Source organism: Triturus cristatus, chromosome 7 (genome assembly GCF_964204655.1).
Source record: "Triturus cristatus chromosome 7, aTriCri1.1, whole genome shotgun sequence".
Lineage (NCBI taxonomy): Eukaryota > Metazoa > Chordata > Amphibia > Caudata > Salamandridae > Triturus > Triturus cristatus.
In genome coordinates, this window is record NC_140590.1 from 1702707246 (window position 1) to 1702719813 (window position 12568).

The 12568-nt window shown below is 54.0% G+C and overlaps 1 protein-coding gene across 1 annotated transcript in view; it reads left to right on the forward strand.

Moving 5' to 3' along the window:
* Positions 1–12568, forward strand: part of LOC146812814 (alpha-2-macroglobulin-like protein 1) — an 848867-nt gene that overhangs the window by 489107 nt on the left and 347192 nt on the right. The window contains exons 20-21 of the mRNA XM_085615205.1: positions 3309–3435; positions 3544–3656. Of these exons, the coding sequence (XP_085471331.1) occupies positions 3309–3435; positions 3544–3656 (240 nt within the window). The remainder of the gene's footprint in view (positions 1–3308; positions 3436–3543; positions 3657–12568) is intronic.

Consider the following 12568-nt stretch of genomic DNA (forward strand, 5'->3'; position numbering starts at 1 on the left):
CTCGCTTGGTTGGACAAAAAAGAGCGGGTCAATAGAGTGGTGCCGGAGTTAACGACGGAGGAGGGAGCGATTGTTACTGACCCCGACGGTATCGTCCAGTGTTTCTCGGATTATTTCCGCGTAGTGTACACCTCGGTTTCGGACAGGCCGACTGCGGACTCGTGTGACCTCTTGCGTGATATTGCTCTGCCCTGCCTCTCTGACGTAGATAGGGACGACCTGGATGGTGATATAACGGTTGATAAAGTGGCGGGTGCCATTCGGGCGTTGAACTCGGGTAAGGCCTCCGGTCCGAATGGCTTGCCTATCGAATTGTACAAGCTTTGTCCGGATAAGATCGCTCCTCACCTGCGTGCCATGTTCGTGGAGGCGCGGGGGCACGGTTATCTGCCGCTTGATCAACGATTGGCAACCATAGTGGAGATACATAAGGACGGTAAGCCTCGGGACAAATGTAGTTCCTATCGGCCGATATCGCTTCTCAACGCTGAGCCGAAAATCTTCGCTAAGGTCCTGGCGAACCGCTTGGTCCGAGTGCTTGAGGACTTGATCCACCCGGACCAATCGGGCTTCATTCCTCATCGTAACACTGCTTTGAATCTTAGGCGCCTCCATGGTGTGATCGCTAGGGTGGACACGCTGCGGGAGCCGGCTATTGTGGCGTCTCTTGACGCCACAATGGCGTTCGACACGGTGGAGTGGACATATCTGTGGGCGGTGCTAGCCAAGTTCGGCTTTGGACCCGGATTTGTTGACTGGGTGAGGTTGCTTTATGAGGGTCCCCTTGCTAGTGTTGTGGTAAACGGGAGGGCTTCCAGGCCGTTCAAGCTTGGGAGAGGCACCCGGCAGGGGTGCCCCCTGTCGCCTTTGTTGTTCGCCCTTGCTCTTGAGCCGTTTGCGGCGTGGATAAGATGGCATCCGAGTATACGTGGCCTCCGATGGTCGCCCGACTATGAGGATCGTATCTCACTTTACGCCGACGACATCCTATTATACCTCGCCTCGCCCCAGAAGTCTCTCATAGTGGTTTGCGACGTCTTGACTTCCTTTGGTAGGAACTCGGGCCTTGTTATCAACTGGGGAAAGTCGTATCTGTATGTACTGTGTGGCGATGTTCCACCTGTCCCCCGAAACTGTTCAATCCAGATCGCCCAGCAGGGCTTCCGATATCTGGGGATTTACATCTCCACTGACCCCATCCTGCGATATGAGAAGAATCTGCTCCCCCCCCTGGCGCGTCTGCGGCGGGATGCGGCGGGATGGCGGAGGCTGCCGCTCTCTCTCCTCGGACGCGCCGCATTGTTTAAAATGATGTCTCTTCCCCGTTTTCTTTATGCACTGCAGAATACTCTTGACTGGGTCCCGACTAGTTATTTTAGAGAGGTCGAGAGCCTCCAACGCTCGCTATTGTGGGATGGGCGACCACGCATAGCGATCGCTAAGTTGACGCTTCCGTGGTACGATGGTGGTATTGCGCTTCCGGACATTCGCAGATACTACTGGGCTACCCAGTTGTGCGCGATTAATCATGGCGTCTATGGCTCGGCGTCGATTCCCGGCTTCGCTATGGATCGGTGGCTACTGCGTGGCGGTAATTACCACAGGGCCTTGTACTCGAAGTCGTTGGACTCGTCCCTTACGGGGCCCACTGGGGTGGCGGTGCGGGTGTGGAAGTTGGCGACGGACTCCCTGGGCTGGAAGGGCAGGCTTACCCTTGCTACCCCGCTATTTGACTCGGATATCCAGGGGAAGCTTTGGCATACAAAAGGGTTTGAGAAATGGGATTTGATCGGCATCTCAAGGGTGGGAGACTTGCTGGCTCGGGGCGAGGTGAAGTCCTTTGAGGAGCTGCAGAAGGAGTATGAGCTGGGGAATACTGAGTTTTTCCGCTATGCCCAGGTGCGTCACGCCTTGCGATCAGTCCTTGTAGAAGGGGAGAAGGTGCCTGCGTCCTCTCCATTGGAGGACCGAATTCTGGATGGCCATATGCCGGAGAGCACGATCTCTCTCATCTATAAGAAGCTAATTAATGTCCGGGCTGACCTTCTTCGTGGGTTGCGGGATCAATGGACTAGGGACGGCCTCGAACTGGATGATGATGACTGGCAATATGCAGTTTCCTCTCCTAAGGAGGTTGCGATTCCGTCGCGTCTGCGGCTAGTGCAGCTCAAAATACTTCATCGAGTCTACGTGACAGGTCCTAGGCTGGTCCATATGGGTTTTTCGGAGGAGGGTCTATGTAAGCGAGGCTGTGGCATGGTGGGCACCTTCCTCCATATTATCTGGGAATGCGGCGTGATTGTGGAGTTTTGGAAGCGAGTGCATGCAGTGATGGGGGAGGTGGCGGGCATTGTCATGCAACCGGAGGCGCGGTGTTGTCTTTTGAACGTCTGGGGTCCTACCGATCTTGATGACGCACAGACTCAGTGGGTTACCCTGGGGAACATGGTGGCCAAGCGGGATATTGCGCGCCTGTGGGGCTCGGCAGTGCCTCCCGCGCTGGCAGCGTGGAAGGAAAATATGGACTGGTGCATGCTCAGGGAAAAGACAGTGTATTGTGCTAGAGGGCGCCCGCGGAAATGGCATGCAGTATGGGGGAGATGGAACCACTATAGAGGGGACATATGTCTGCCCCCTGACCTGGATCAGCCAGAGGAGCAGCTCTCCCCTTGACATTCTTTCCGGCTATATGCGTATTGTGGATGATTGATTGCCTATTGTGGGTCTCTGCTTTCCCCCTCCCTCCCCTCATTATAGTATTGTTTCTGGTAGACGAATGGGACGGACTTCCCCTGATGAGCACCCCTCATGTGCATTCGAAGCTTAACGCCTTGCAAGGGTTTGGTTTGTGTTGGTGTTTCTTTAAAATTGAACCTTTTATTTGATTCTCCTGATTACTCAGTGCGAATGCATTTCTATGTTGCTTCACCTATGCTGCCGAACCTTCGGGCTGTCGGCTGAATAGCTGTGTTCCGGATAAATTGAATAAAGGTTTTCAAAAAAAAAAAAGAATGTCAGACATTGATACATATATTAATGAATCCATGTTTAGAGGGACACCCTAAACATGCCCCTTCCAAATAGCGATTCAGTAATAGTGGATGCATCTATCACCATAGCAACTTTAGGAGCTTTAAGAATAAATATAACTTGGTCTCTTCTTCACTTGCAAATTGAAGTGCAGTAGGTTTTGCCTTCTCTTTTGTGATAACATAGAATATGTAGGGTTATTGTATAATGCAGGAATACGATTCCTTTTCATTATTCCTTCAAATCTGATATCCTGTTTGTTTTTTATTCACCTCTAGGTCCAAATTACACTGGCGCCATCCTCTGATTTTCAGATAAGCCAATGCAGCAACTGTAAGTACAGTAGCTGTATCTGCACCAACATAGCCTTCACCTTCACCTGGAGTATCACCGCTACAACACTCGGTAAGGGTATGATGGTTGATCAGGCAGGGGTTGGTGATTGTTCAGAAGATTTTAGAGACACAGAAATACTGGGTCTTAATCTTATACACCACTGTGCTTTTTCATCAGGTTTGGTGAATTTTCTAGTGACTACCACTGCTGACAAGATATGTGGTGGCGCAAACACTCCTCTACCTAAGACAGGAATGACCGACTCCCTAAAAAAGCCACTTCTTGTCCAGGTTAGTACACTGGTCTCTGATCTTAGGCATTTCTTTCTTAGGCATGCTTTGCTGGTTCCATGCCTGAAAACCCTTATCCATCTAATTTGTGAGATTCAATTACTGTGATATCTGCTGCAATCTAAGTTGAAGTTTCAAATTGAAAAGTTTGAAATGTCCAAAAAGCAAGTGAAAAACACAGAATTTGAAAGTGAATGCAGTTTGTGAGATAGTTGTATGTCCTAAATATTTTTTTAACAATTTTTTTATTCATACATTATTTTGTTTTGGTACTTATCAGTGCTGTACAGTGATCCTAACCTCACCCCCTAACATTAATGCTAACCCTATAACTGTAAAAGGCTCTTTTCTTTGCAAACATCTGTAGATGTAACGCTAACCCAATCACCTATCACCAAATCTCACTATCGCCCTTAGTGACACACTAATCCATGTCCTAAATCTAACTCTGATTTTTACACGTATCCTTACGCATTGGTTACCCCTTTTTATATTTTCAAACTTTTGTGAAAACATTTTTCAGAACATTTACTTTCAAACTTTTGTTTTTTCAAATGTTACATCTCAAACCTTTGCATTTGAAAGTATAATTTTAAAGTTTACCTGATTTCATATACCTTTATCAGCAACTCTCTAAACTCCTCTCTCCAGAGTTACTGTGTTGTCTCCAAAGTTCTGAGTTCTCAGAATATGACCCTTAGGCCCTCATTACAAGTTTGGAGAATAGGGTGGAATATACCCGTGTTGGACTTGGCCCTTCTGGCCGGTTCACCCCGAAACTTTTTGCTTAATATTGTGACTTGGTTTAGTGATTTTATTGACTTCGGCGCACTTTACCGCTGTGTCCCAGGGTAAAGTGCGTGCGTGTTGTGAGGGTGGCCTGCCCTCCCATAGGAATGCATGGGGGAATGTATGGGTCCCGGTAGTTCCTGATGCGTGGGGTGTGCAGGCCCGTGTTTGGTATGTGCGGACTCGTGTGAGTGAGTGCTGCTCGTTGATGTGTGCGGCGTGCATGTACCTGGTGTGGAAGTGCCACTTCTAGAAGTGGGCGCTTCAGTGTGCAGTCTGAAATGTGTGGCTTGTCTGGCGATTGGCTGGTGAGGTCAGGTGACGGACTAGGGAATTCCCCAGAGTCAGGAGGAGTCACCCAGTGGTGAATGGGGAGTTAGCATGTTGATGGCTGGGGAGGAGTGTACCTGGGTCCTGAATAGGACAGGGCTTCCCCCACACAATGCTGGCGCCGGCCCCTGTGGTGCGTCTAATGACCCTAGCCCTGCCAGTGAATAGGGAGAGGGGCTGAGCAAAACAAAGTGCTCAGGAACCTGTTGGAACTGGTTCGCCCCTTCCCTGCACCTTAGACAAAGCCTTGTACTGTATAAAAAGGGGCTGTGTCCCCTTACATGTTGTTCTCTTCCAGGATCCACTTGAGGGGGGGCCTGCTGCTGCTGGGCGCCAGGAGAGACCGCCACTGGGGACTGCCTCCCTGCTGGAGGGCCCTGTGAGCTGGCTCTGGGCCCAGCCTTTGCCCCCTGCTCTCTGAAGGACCTTTTTGGTTGCTGGACATTGCTTATAGCGCCTGGGAGCGCTTCCTGGACTTCGTAGCGCTGTGCGCGCTGTTTTCCTGGACTGTGCCTTGTTTATAGCGCTGGGAGCGCTGTTTTGCTTTATAGCGCTAGGCGCGCTGTGATCCTGATAGCGGGTGCCCACCCCGCGATTCTGCCGTGTTTTGATTCAGCCTGCGGGTGCCCACCCCGCTTATTTGCGTGGATTTCGAGGGAGCCTACCCCTCTTACGGCCGGAATAATCACCGCTACAGCCCGGGCTGAAACCAGAAGTCAGGCGGCTGAGGGCGGGCCTCCGGGACAACCGGAACTCAGAGAAGGAGGGCGGGAGCCTACCCCACCTCCTGCCAAGCACCGCGGTTGCAGCCCGGTCGGAGAAGTTACGATCCAGGCGGGAGCCCACCCCGCGCTGGACCGTGAGGAGGAGGGTGGCCAGAACTTGTGCGGAGGGGGCGCGAGGCACATTGTCGGTGCCTGCCCCTCCGCGAGGAAGCCTTGGAGTCCTTCACGCCCTCCCCCCCGAGAGCGGAGAGAGGGAAGACGACGCGGGAGTCCCCGAGCAGCCCGGTGAGTGTTGAGAAGGGCTGGGGGACTCCGCGCATGTGCTGGGGGTGCGGGGGCAGTGATCGAGCCCCGTGAGGCTCCACAAGGTGGCCACAGCATTTCTCGAGCCCCGTGAGGCTCTAGGGGGGCATTGCGTGTAAAGAGTCCCCCGTGTGGGACTCCAACGAACGAAGGCATTGTGGTGTCTCGAGTCCCTGAGAGGGACTCCAACGAAGAGCGCAGTAAACGCTCCGACCTCGGGCATGTGGTCTCAGAGCCGTGAAGGCTCCCGGGGCATTGTTGTTTGAGCCCAGTGAGGCTCCAACGTTGTGCAGAGCCACGAGGGCTCTAGAGGGCATTGTCTGGTGTGCAGAGCGCCCGGAGCGCTCCAACGAAGGGGAGCACGACTGTTCCGAGCCACGAGGGCTCTAGGGGACATTTTCTGAGTGAACAGAGCCCAGAGAGGGCTCCAGAGGCACGCAGAGTGCCTGAAGTTCGTTTTCCAGCTGCCCAGCACTTAGTGGGCAGCTGCCACGTTTAGGTGGGGGACCATTCTTGTTTTAGTCTGCGCAGCTGGCGCAGCTTGACTGAACGCAGGGCGTCCTAGCCCCTTCCAGGCCAGTTGGCCCAGGGACTGCCACAGGTGGTGGCTCAGGTGGAGTCTTGCGCAGTTGTTCCTACTTGCACCTCTGAATGTGTGTTGATGCATCATGTGCCATTGCTTTTACACCTCTGAATGTTTTATGCATCATGTGTGTTCCTTCCATGCACCTCTGAATGTGTTTTGATGCGTCATGTGCCATTGCTCTACACCTCTGAATGTTTTAGGCATCATGTGTAACGTTCTATTACCCCTACAGGTATTGTGATACGTAGGTGGTTGTTGCTTTCTCCTAGTACAGGTGGTGCTAGTGAGGTTCTAGTTCCCTGCGTGACAGTCTCCTAAAGTAGTTAGGGTTACGTAGGTGGTACTTCCCCGATACCAGTAAGTACTGGTTGTGTGCTATACAGATTATTTTTGTGCTACAGTGATTTTATATATTTTATGTGCTAAATATCTAAAAGTGCTAATTCCTGACAGTGGTCCAGGTGGCCCTGTCTTGTACATAATCCCTTGTAAATTCTGCCCGTGCCTGTTGGCACATTGTAAAGTGTGTGTTTTTATCTAATGTGTTGTGTATAATACAAAGGTTATTTTTATAGAATACCTTGTGTGGAGTTTCCTTTGTGGTGGGCCTTGGGTGTTGTTGCTGGGTGCGCGCGCAAACGCTTTACACATCGCCTCAGAGATAAGCCTGACTGCTCGTGCCAAGCTACCAAGGGGGTGAGCAGGGGTTATCTTTGGCGTGTAACTTCCTTGCCCTGACTAGAGTGGTGGTCTCTGCCTGACTTTGGCGCAAGCCTTAGCCAACCAGAAATCGCCAGGTCTAACATTGGTGATCAGCGGTGGGATTTGGACTTGCGTTTGCGCTGTACCGCAGCAGCGACTGGCTACACCACAAAACTCTGCATTAGATAAATCACATTTTAGGGATTATTGTTTTGAAGTTCCTTTATTTCTTCTCCTGAAGGTATCATTGTGTAATTGTGTCCAGTACATTTGTCCCCCGCCCTGCGCCCAGAGTTTGGTACCTGTGTCACGTGGTGGTCAGGTTGAGGGATCAGGGGTGGTAGAAACTGCCTTACCAGTCCGAGGGGAGGGTTGGGTGTGGATGGTGTGTGGGGCACTAGACAGTGAGTGTGAGTTCTCCAGGATAGAGAGCTCACTGAAACCTTTTGTGAATTGTGTACTCCTGTGTAGCTCCGACCCCCAGGTTCCTTGTGTTGAACTCTTCTCAGGAACGTCGTGCCAAAATGGAGCCTGCTTTTAATTTCTGTAGTCTGTTTAGGTACAGTAGGTTGGAGCTGGTAGGGTTCTGTGAGGAGAGGGACATAGAGGTGGGTGAGTCAGATACCCAGTCCAAACTGAGGGACAACCTGATCCTTTGGCAAAAGGAGGAGTGGGAGCGAGAGCGCAGCGAGGAAGATAGGGCCCGGGCCGCACGCCGAGAGGGTGGTGGGTCTGAGGGGAGCCCTGAGGAATCTGAAGAGGAGGAGGGTTACCTGACAGGGACGCCAGTAGAGAGTGAAGACCCCATAGATAGGGAGTCCCTTGCTGGGTCCAGTGTCAGGAGCAGCACCCCATCCCTTTCCCTGTCCCCAGAGGAGTGGGTAGATAGGAGGGAAGAGAGGGAGCATCAGCTGGCCATGGAGAAGCTCAGGTTGGAGCATGCCCGGGGGATGGCGCAGCTGACTATGGCAGAGAAAAAGCTGGAGACCGAGAGGGTCTTAGCGCAGGAGAGGATGGCGGAGGCTGAGAGGGCCTTCGCCAGGGAGAGATTAGCTCTAGAGGGTAAGTTGTCCCCAGAGCGCAGTGGTAGTTTTCTGGGCTCCCCAGGGAGGGTTGAGTCCAGTGGTGGCAGCAATAGAGAGACCAGTGCAGAGAGTCCCATTCCCAAGTCCCCCAGTATGGTACCTAGTTCCCGGGAGGAGGAATGTAGGTTGAGGTTCAGGGGCAGGAAGAAGCTGCCTCACCAGTCTTGGGAGAAGTTTGTGGAGGAATGCGAGGATGCACTGTTTGATTGGGTATGGGGTAGCACGAAGGAGGATTTTGAAAAACTGTATGATCTGCTCGTCAGAGAGCAGCTATCCAGTACTTTTTATCCCGAGTTGCGCCAACACCTGTTAGCATGGGGGCACACTGATCCGTGGGAGCTGGCAGCGGAAGCAGACCGATGGGAACAGGCCCCCAGTTATGATGAGGAATGGGATAGTTCTTCCCACACTAGTGACTCAAGTTGTGGTTCAGGTACCTTCCAGCCCAGCGTGGTGGAAGAGGCTCCGTGTAGCCCAGCTAGGTCCCAGGGTAGCGAGGAGGGTGTAGGGGCTTACGGCCTGGCTCAGTGGAGCGGGAGTAAGTGGGTGACCGAGGGTCCCCAGACGTACGAAACCCTGCCTCGGGACTTGGGTGGTTTCAGGAGGGAACACCAAGTTGGGGACCTAGGCTGTCCTGTTAGCCCATTTGAGGAGGATCACCTAGTGAGTAGAGGACCTGGAGCGCCTGTAAGCAGGGCTCCTGTGGTTCTAGAGTCTGGCAGTACCGCTCCGGTAGGGAGGGTACAGGAGTCCAGCGTGAGGAGTGGTTGGGGGATGAGTTTCCCAGTGGGTGCACCAGTGGACCAGGGACTAGCCAGTTGGGCTAGATCTTCTTGGGGGGACCCGGGTGGCGCCACTTCTGTTCTGGGGGATCTTCGCGCCCTGTCAGGTGGGCAGGGGACGGGAGATCTGCGCCAGACAGACGGTCACACGACACATGGGTCATGTGTCAGCCTCAGGGGGATGGCGTGTAAGTCCCCAGAAGTCCTGGAGTGCCAGGCAATTATTCCACCGAAGGTTTTAGACCGGAGGTTGGAAGGCCAGGTTCAGGAGCAGCCTGACCTGAAGGGTCTGACTACTGTAACCAGTGTCCTGACCGGTTCTTCTTCCAGAGGGACCGCCCCAGCTGGTAGGGAGCAGGACTCTGGAAGGGGGTGCAGAGGGTGGGAGAGCCCACCTCTGACCCCGGTGCAACCTGAGGGGTTAAACCCTAGGTTGGTAGACCAGTTCTCAGGGAAGGGTCCTGAGCTGGTTGGTGAGGTATGTTACGAGGGTGCCTCTCAGAGGAGGAGAGGACGGAACCCTAGGAGAAGAGGTAGGGGGAGGAGAGCCTCACCCGCGACTTTTGGTCAGCCTGAGGGTACGGGCCCTAGGCTGGAGGATCAGTGGCAGTTTAGAACTGCCCTGATGAGGGTTAGAGTGGAGAATGGCTGCTATGTGCCAGGGGTTACTACCCCCCACTCTGTGGTTAGGCCAGGACCAGTGGCACCTGGGTGGCCTAGGGCCTGGTCTTGGCCGCGGACAGCTTGGGAGTACCAGTGGGGTAGCCCAGTTGGTCCGGAGAGTGGTTTGAGAAGAAACCCCAGGGGTTCACCGTGGCGTAGAACAGGAGGGTGTCCCGGCAGTGGCGGGCCCGCGTCCGTGTTCTATCGCCCCAAGCAGGGAAGTCCATCACGGTGGTGATTGGTCTACCCTGCGTTTTGGCTGGAAGGGGGTTGTGTTGGACTTGGCCCTTCTGGCCGGTTCACCCCGAAACTTTTTGCTTAATATTGTGACTTGGTTTAGTGATTTTATTGACTTCGGCGCACTTTACCGCTGTGTCCCAGGGTAAAGTGCGTGCGTGTTGTGAGGGTGGCCTGCCCTCCCATAGGAATGCATGGGGGAATGTATGGGTCCCGGTAGTTCCTGATGCGTGGGGTGTGCAGGCCCGTGTTTGGTATGTGCGGACTCGTGTGAGTGAGTGCTGCGCGTTGATGTGTGCGGCGTGCATGTACCTGGTGTGGAAGTGCCACTTCTAGAAGTGGGCGCTTCAGTGTGCAGTCTGAAATGTGTGGCTTGTCTGGCGATTGGCTGGTGAGGTCAGGTGACGGACTAGGGAATTCCCCAGAGTCAGGAGGAGTCACCCAGTGGTGAATGGGGAGTTAGCATGTTGATGGCTGGGGAGGAGTGTACCTGGGTCCTGAATAGGACAGGGCTTCCCCCACACAATGCTGGCGCCGGCCCCTGTGGTGCGTCTAATGACCCTAGCCCTGCCAGTGAATAGGGAGAGGGGCTGAGCAAAACAAAGTGCTCAGGAACCTGTTGGAACTGGTTCGCCCCTTCCCTGCACCTTAGACAAAGCCTTGTACTGTATAAAAAGGGGCTGTGTCCCCTTACATGTTGTTCTCTTCCAGGATCCACTTGAGGGGGGGCCTGCTGCTGCTGGGCGCCAGGAGAGACCGCCACTGGGGACTGCCTCCCTGCTGGAGGGCCCTGTGAGCTGGCTCTGGGCCCAGCCTTTGCCCCCTGCTCTCTGAAGGACCTTTTTGGTTGCTGGACATTGCTTATAGTGCCTGGGAGCGCTTCCTGGACTTCGTAGCGCTGTGCGCGCTGTTTTCCTGGACTGTGCCTTGTTTATAGCGCTGGGAGCGCTGTTTTGCTTTATAGCGCTAGGCGCGCTGTGATCCTGATAGCGGGTGCCCACCCCGCGATTCTGCCGTGTTTTGATTCAGCCTGCGGGTGCCCACCCCGCTTATTTGCGTGGATTTCGAGGGAGCCTACCCCTCTTACGGCCGGAATAATCACCGCTACAGCCCGGGCTGAAACCGGAAGTCAGGCGGCTGAGGGCGGGCCTCCGGGACAACCGGAACTCAGAGAAGGAGGGCGGGAGCCTACCCCGCCTCCTGCCAAGCACCGCGGTTGCAGCCCGGTCGGAGAAGTTACGATCCAGGCGGGAGCCCACCCCGCGCTGGACCGTGAGGAGGAGGGTGGCCAGAACTTGTGCGGAGGGGGCGCGAGGCACATTGTCGGTGCCTGCCCCTCCGCGAGGAAGCCTTGGAGTCCTTCACGCCCTCCCCCCCGAGAGCGGAGAGAGGGAAGACGACGCGGAAGTCCCCGAGCAGCCCGGTGAGTGTTGAGAAGGGCTGGGGGACTCCGCGCATGTGCTGGGGGTGCGGGGGCAGTGATCGAGCCCCGTGAGGCTCCACAAGGTGGCCACAGCATTTCTCGAGCCCCGTGAGGCTCTAGGGGGGCATTGCGTGTAAAGAGTCCCCCGTGTGGGACTCCAACGAACGAAGGCATTGTGGTGTCTCGAGTCCCTGAGAGGGACTCCAACGAAGAGCGCAGTAAACGCTCCGACCTCGGGCATGTGGTCTCAGAGCCGTGAAGGCTCCCGGGGCATTGTTGTTTGAGCCCAGTGAGGCTCCAACGTTGTGCAGAGCCACGAGGGCTCTAGAGGGCATTGTCTGGTGTGCAGAGCGCCCGGAGCGCTCCAACGAAGGGGAGCACGACTGTTCCGAGCCACGAGGGCTCTAGGGGACATTTTCTGAGTGAACAGAGCCCAGAGAGGGTTCCAGAGGCACGCAGAGTGCCTGAAGTTCGTTTTCCAGCTGCCCAGCACTTAGTGGGCAGCTGCCACGTTTAGGTGGGGGACCATTCTTGTTTTAGTCTGCGCAGCTGGCGCAGCTTGACTGAACGCAGGGCGTCCTAGCCCCTTCCAGGCCAGTTGGCCCAGGGACTGCCACAGGTGGTGGCTCAGGTGGAGTCTTGCGCAGTTGTTCCTACTTGCACCTCTGAATGTGTGTTGATGCATCATGTGCCATTGCTTTTACACCTCTGAATGTTTTATGCATCATGTGTGTTCCTTCCATGCACCTCTGAATGTGTTTTGATGCGTCATGTGCCATTGCTCTACACCTCTGAATGTTTTAGGCATCATGTGTAACGTTCTATTACCCCTACAGGTATTGTGATACGTAGGTGGTTGTTGCTTTCTCCTAGTACAGGTGGTGCTAGTGAGGTTCTAGTTCCCTGCGTGACAGTCTCCTAAAGTAGTTAGGGTTACGTAGGTGGTACTTCCCCGATACCAGTAAGTACTGGTTGTGTGCTATACAGATTATTTTTGTGCTACAGTGATTTTATATATTTTATGTGCTAAATATCTAAAAGTGCTAATTCCTGACAGTGGTCCAGGTGGCCCTGTCTTGTACATAATCCCTTGTAAATTCTGCCCGTGCCTGTTGGCACATTGTAAAGTGTGTGTTTTTATCTAATGTGTTGTGTATAATACAAAGGTTATTTTTATAGAATACCTTGTGTGGAGTTTCCTTTGTGGTGGGCCTTGGGTGTTGTTGCTGGGTGCGCGCGCAAACGCTTTACACATCGCCTCAGAGATAAGCCTGACTGCTCGTGCCA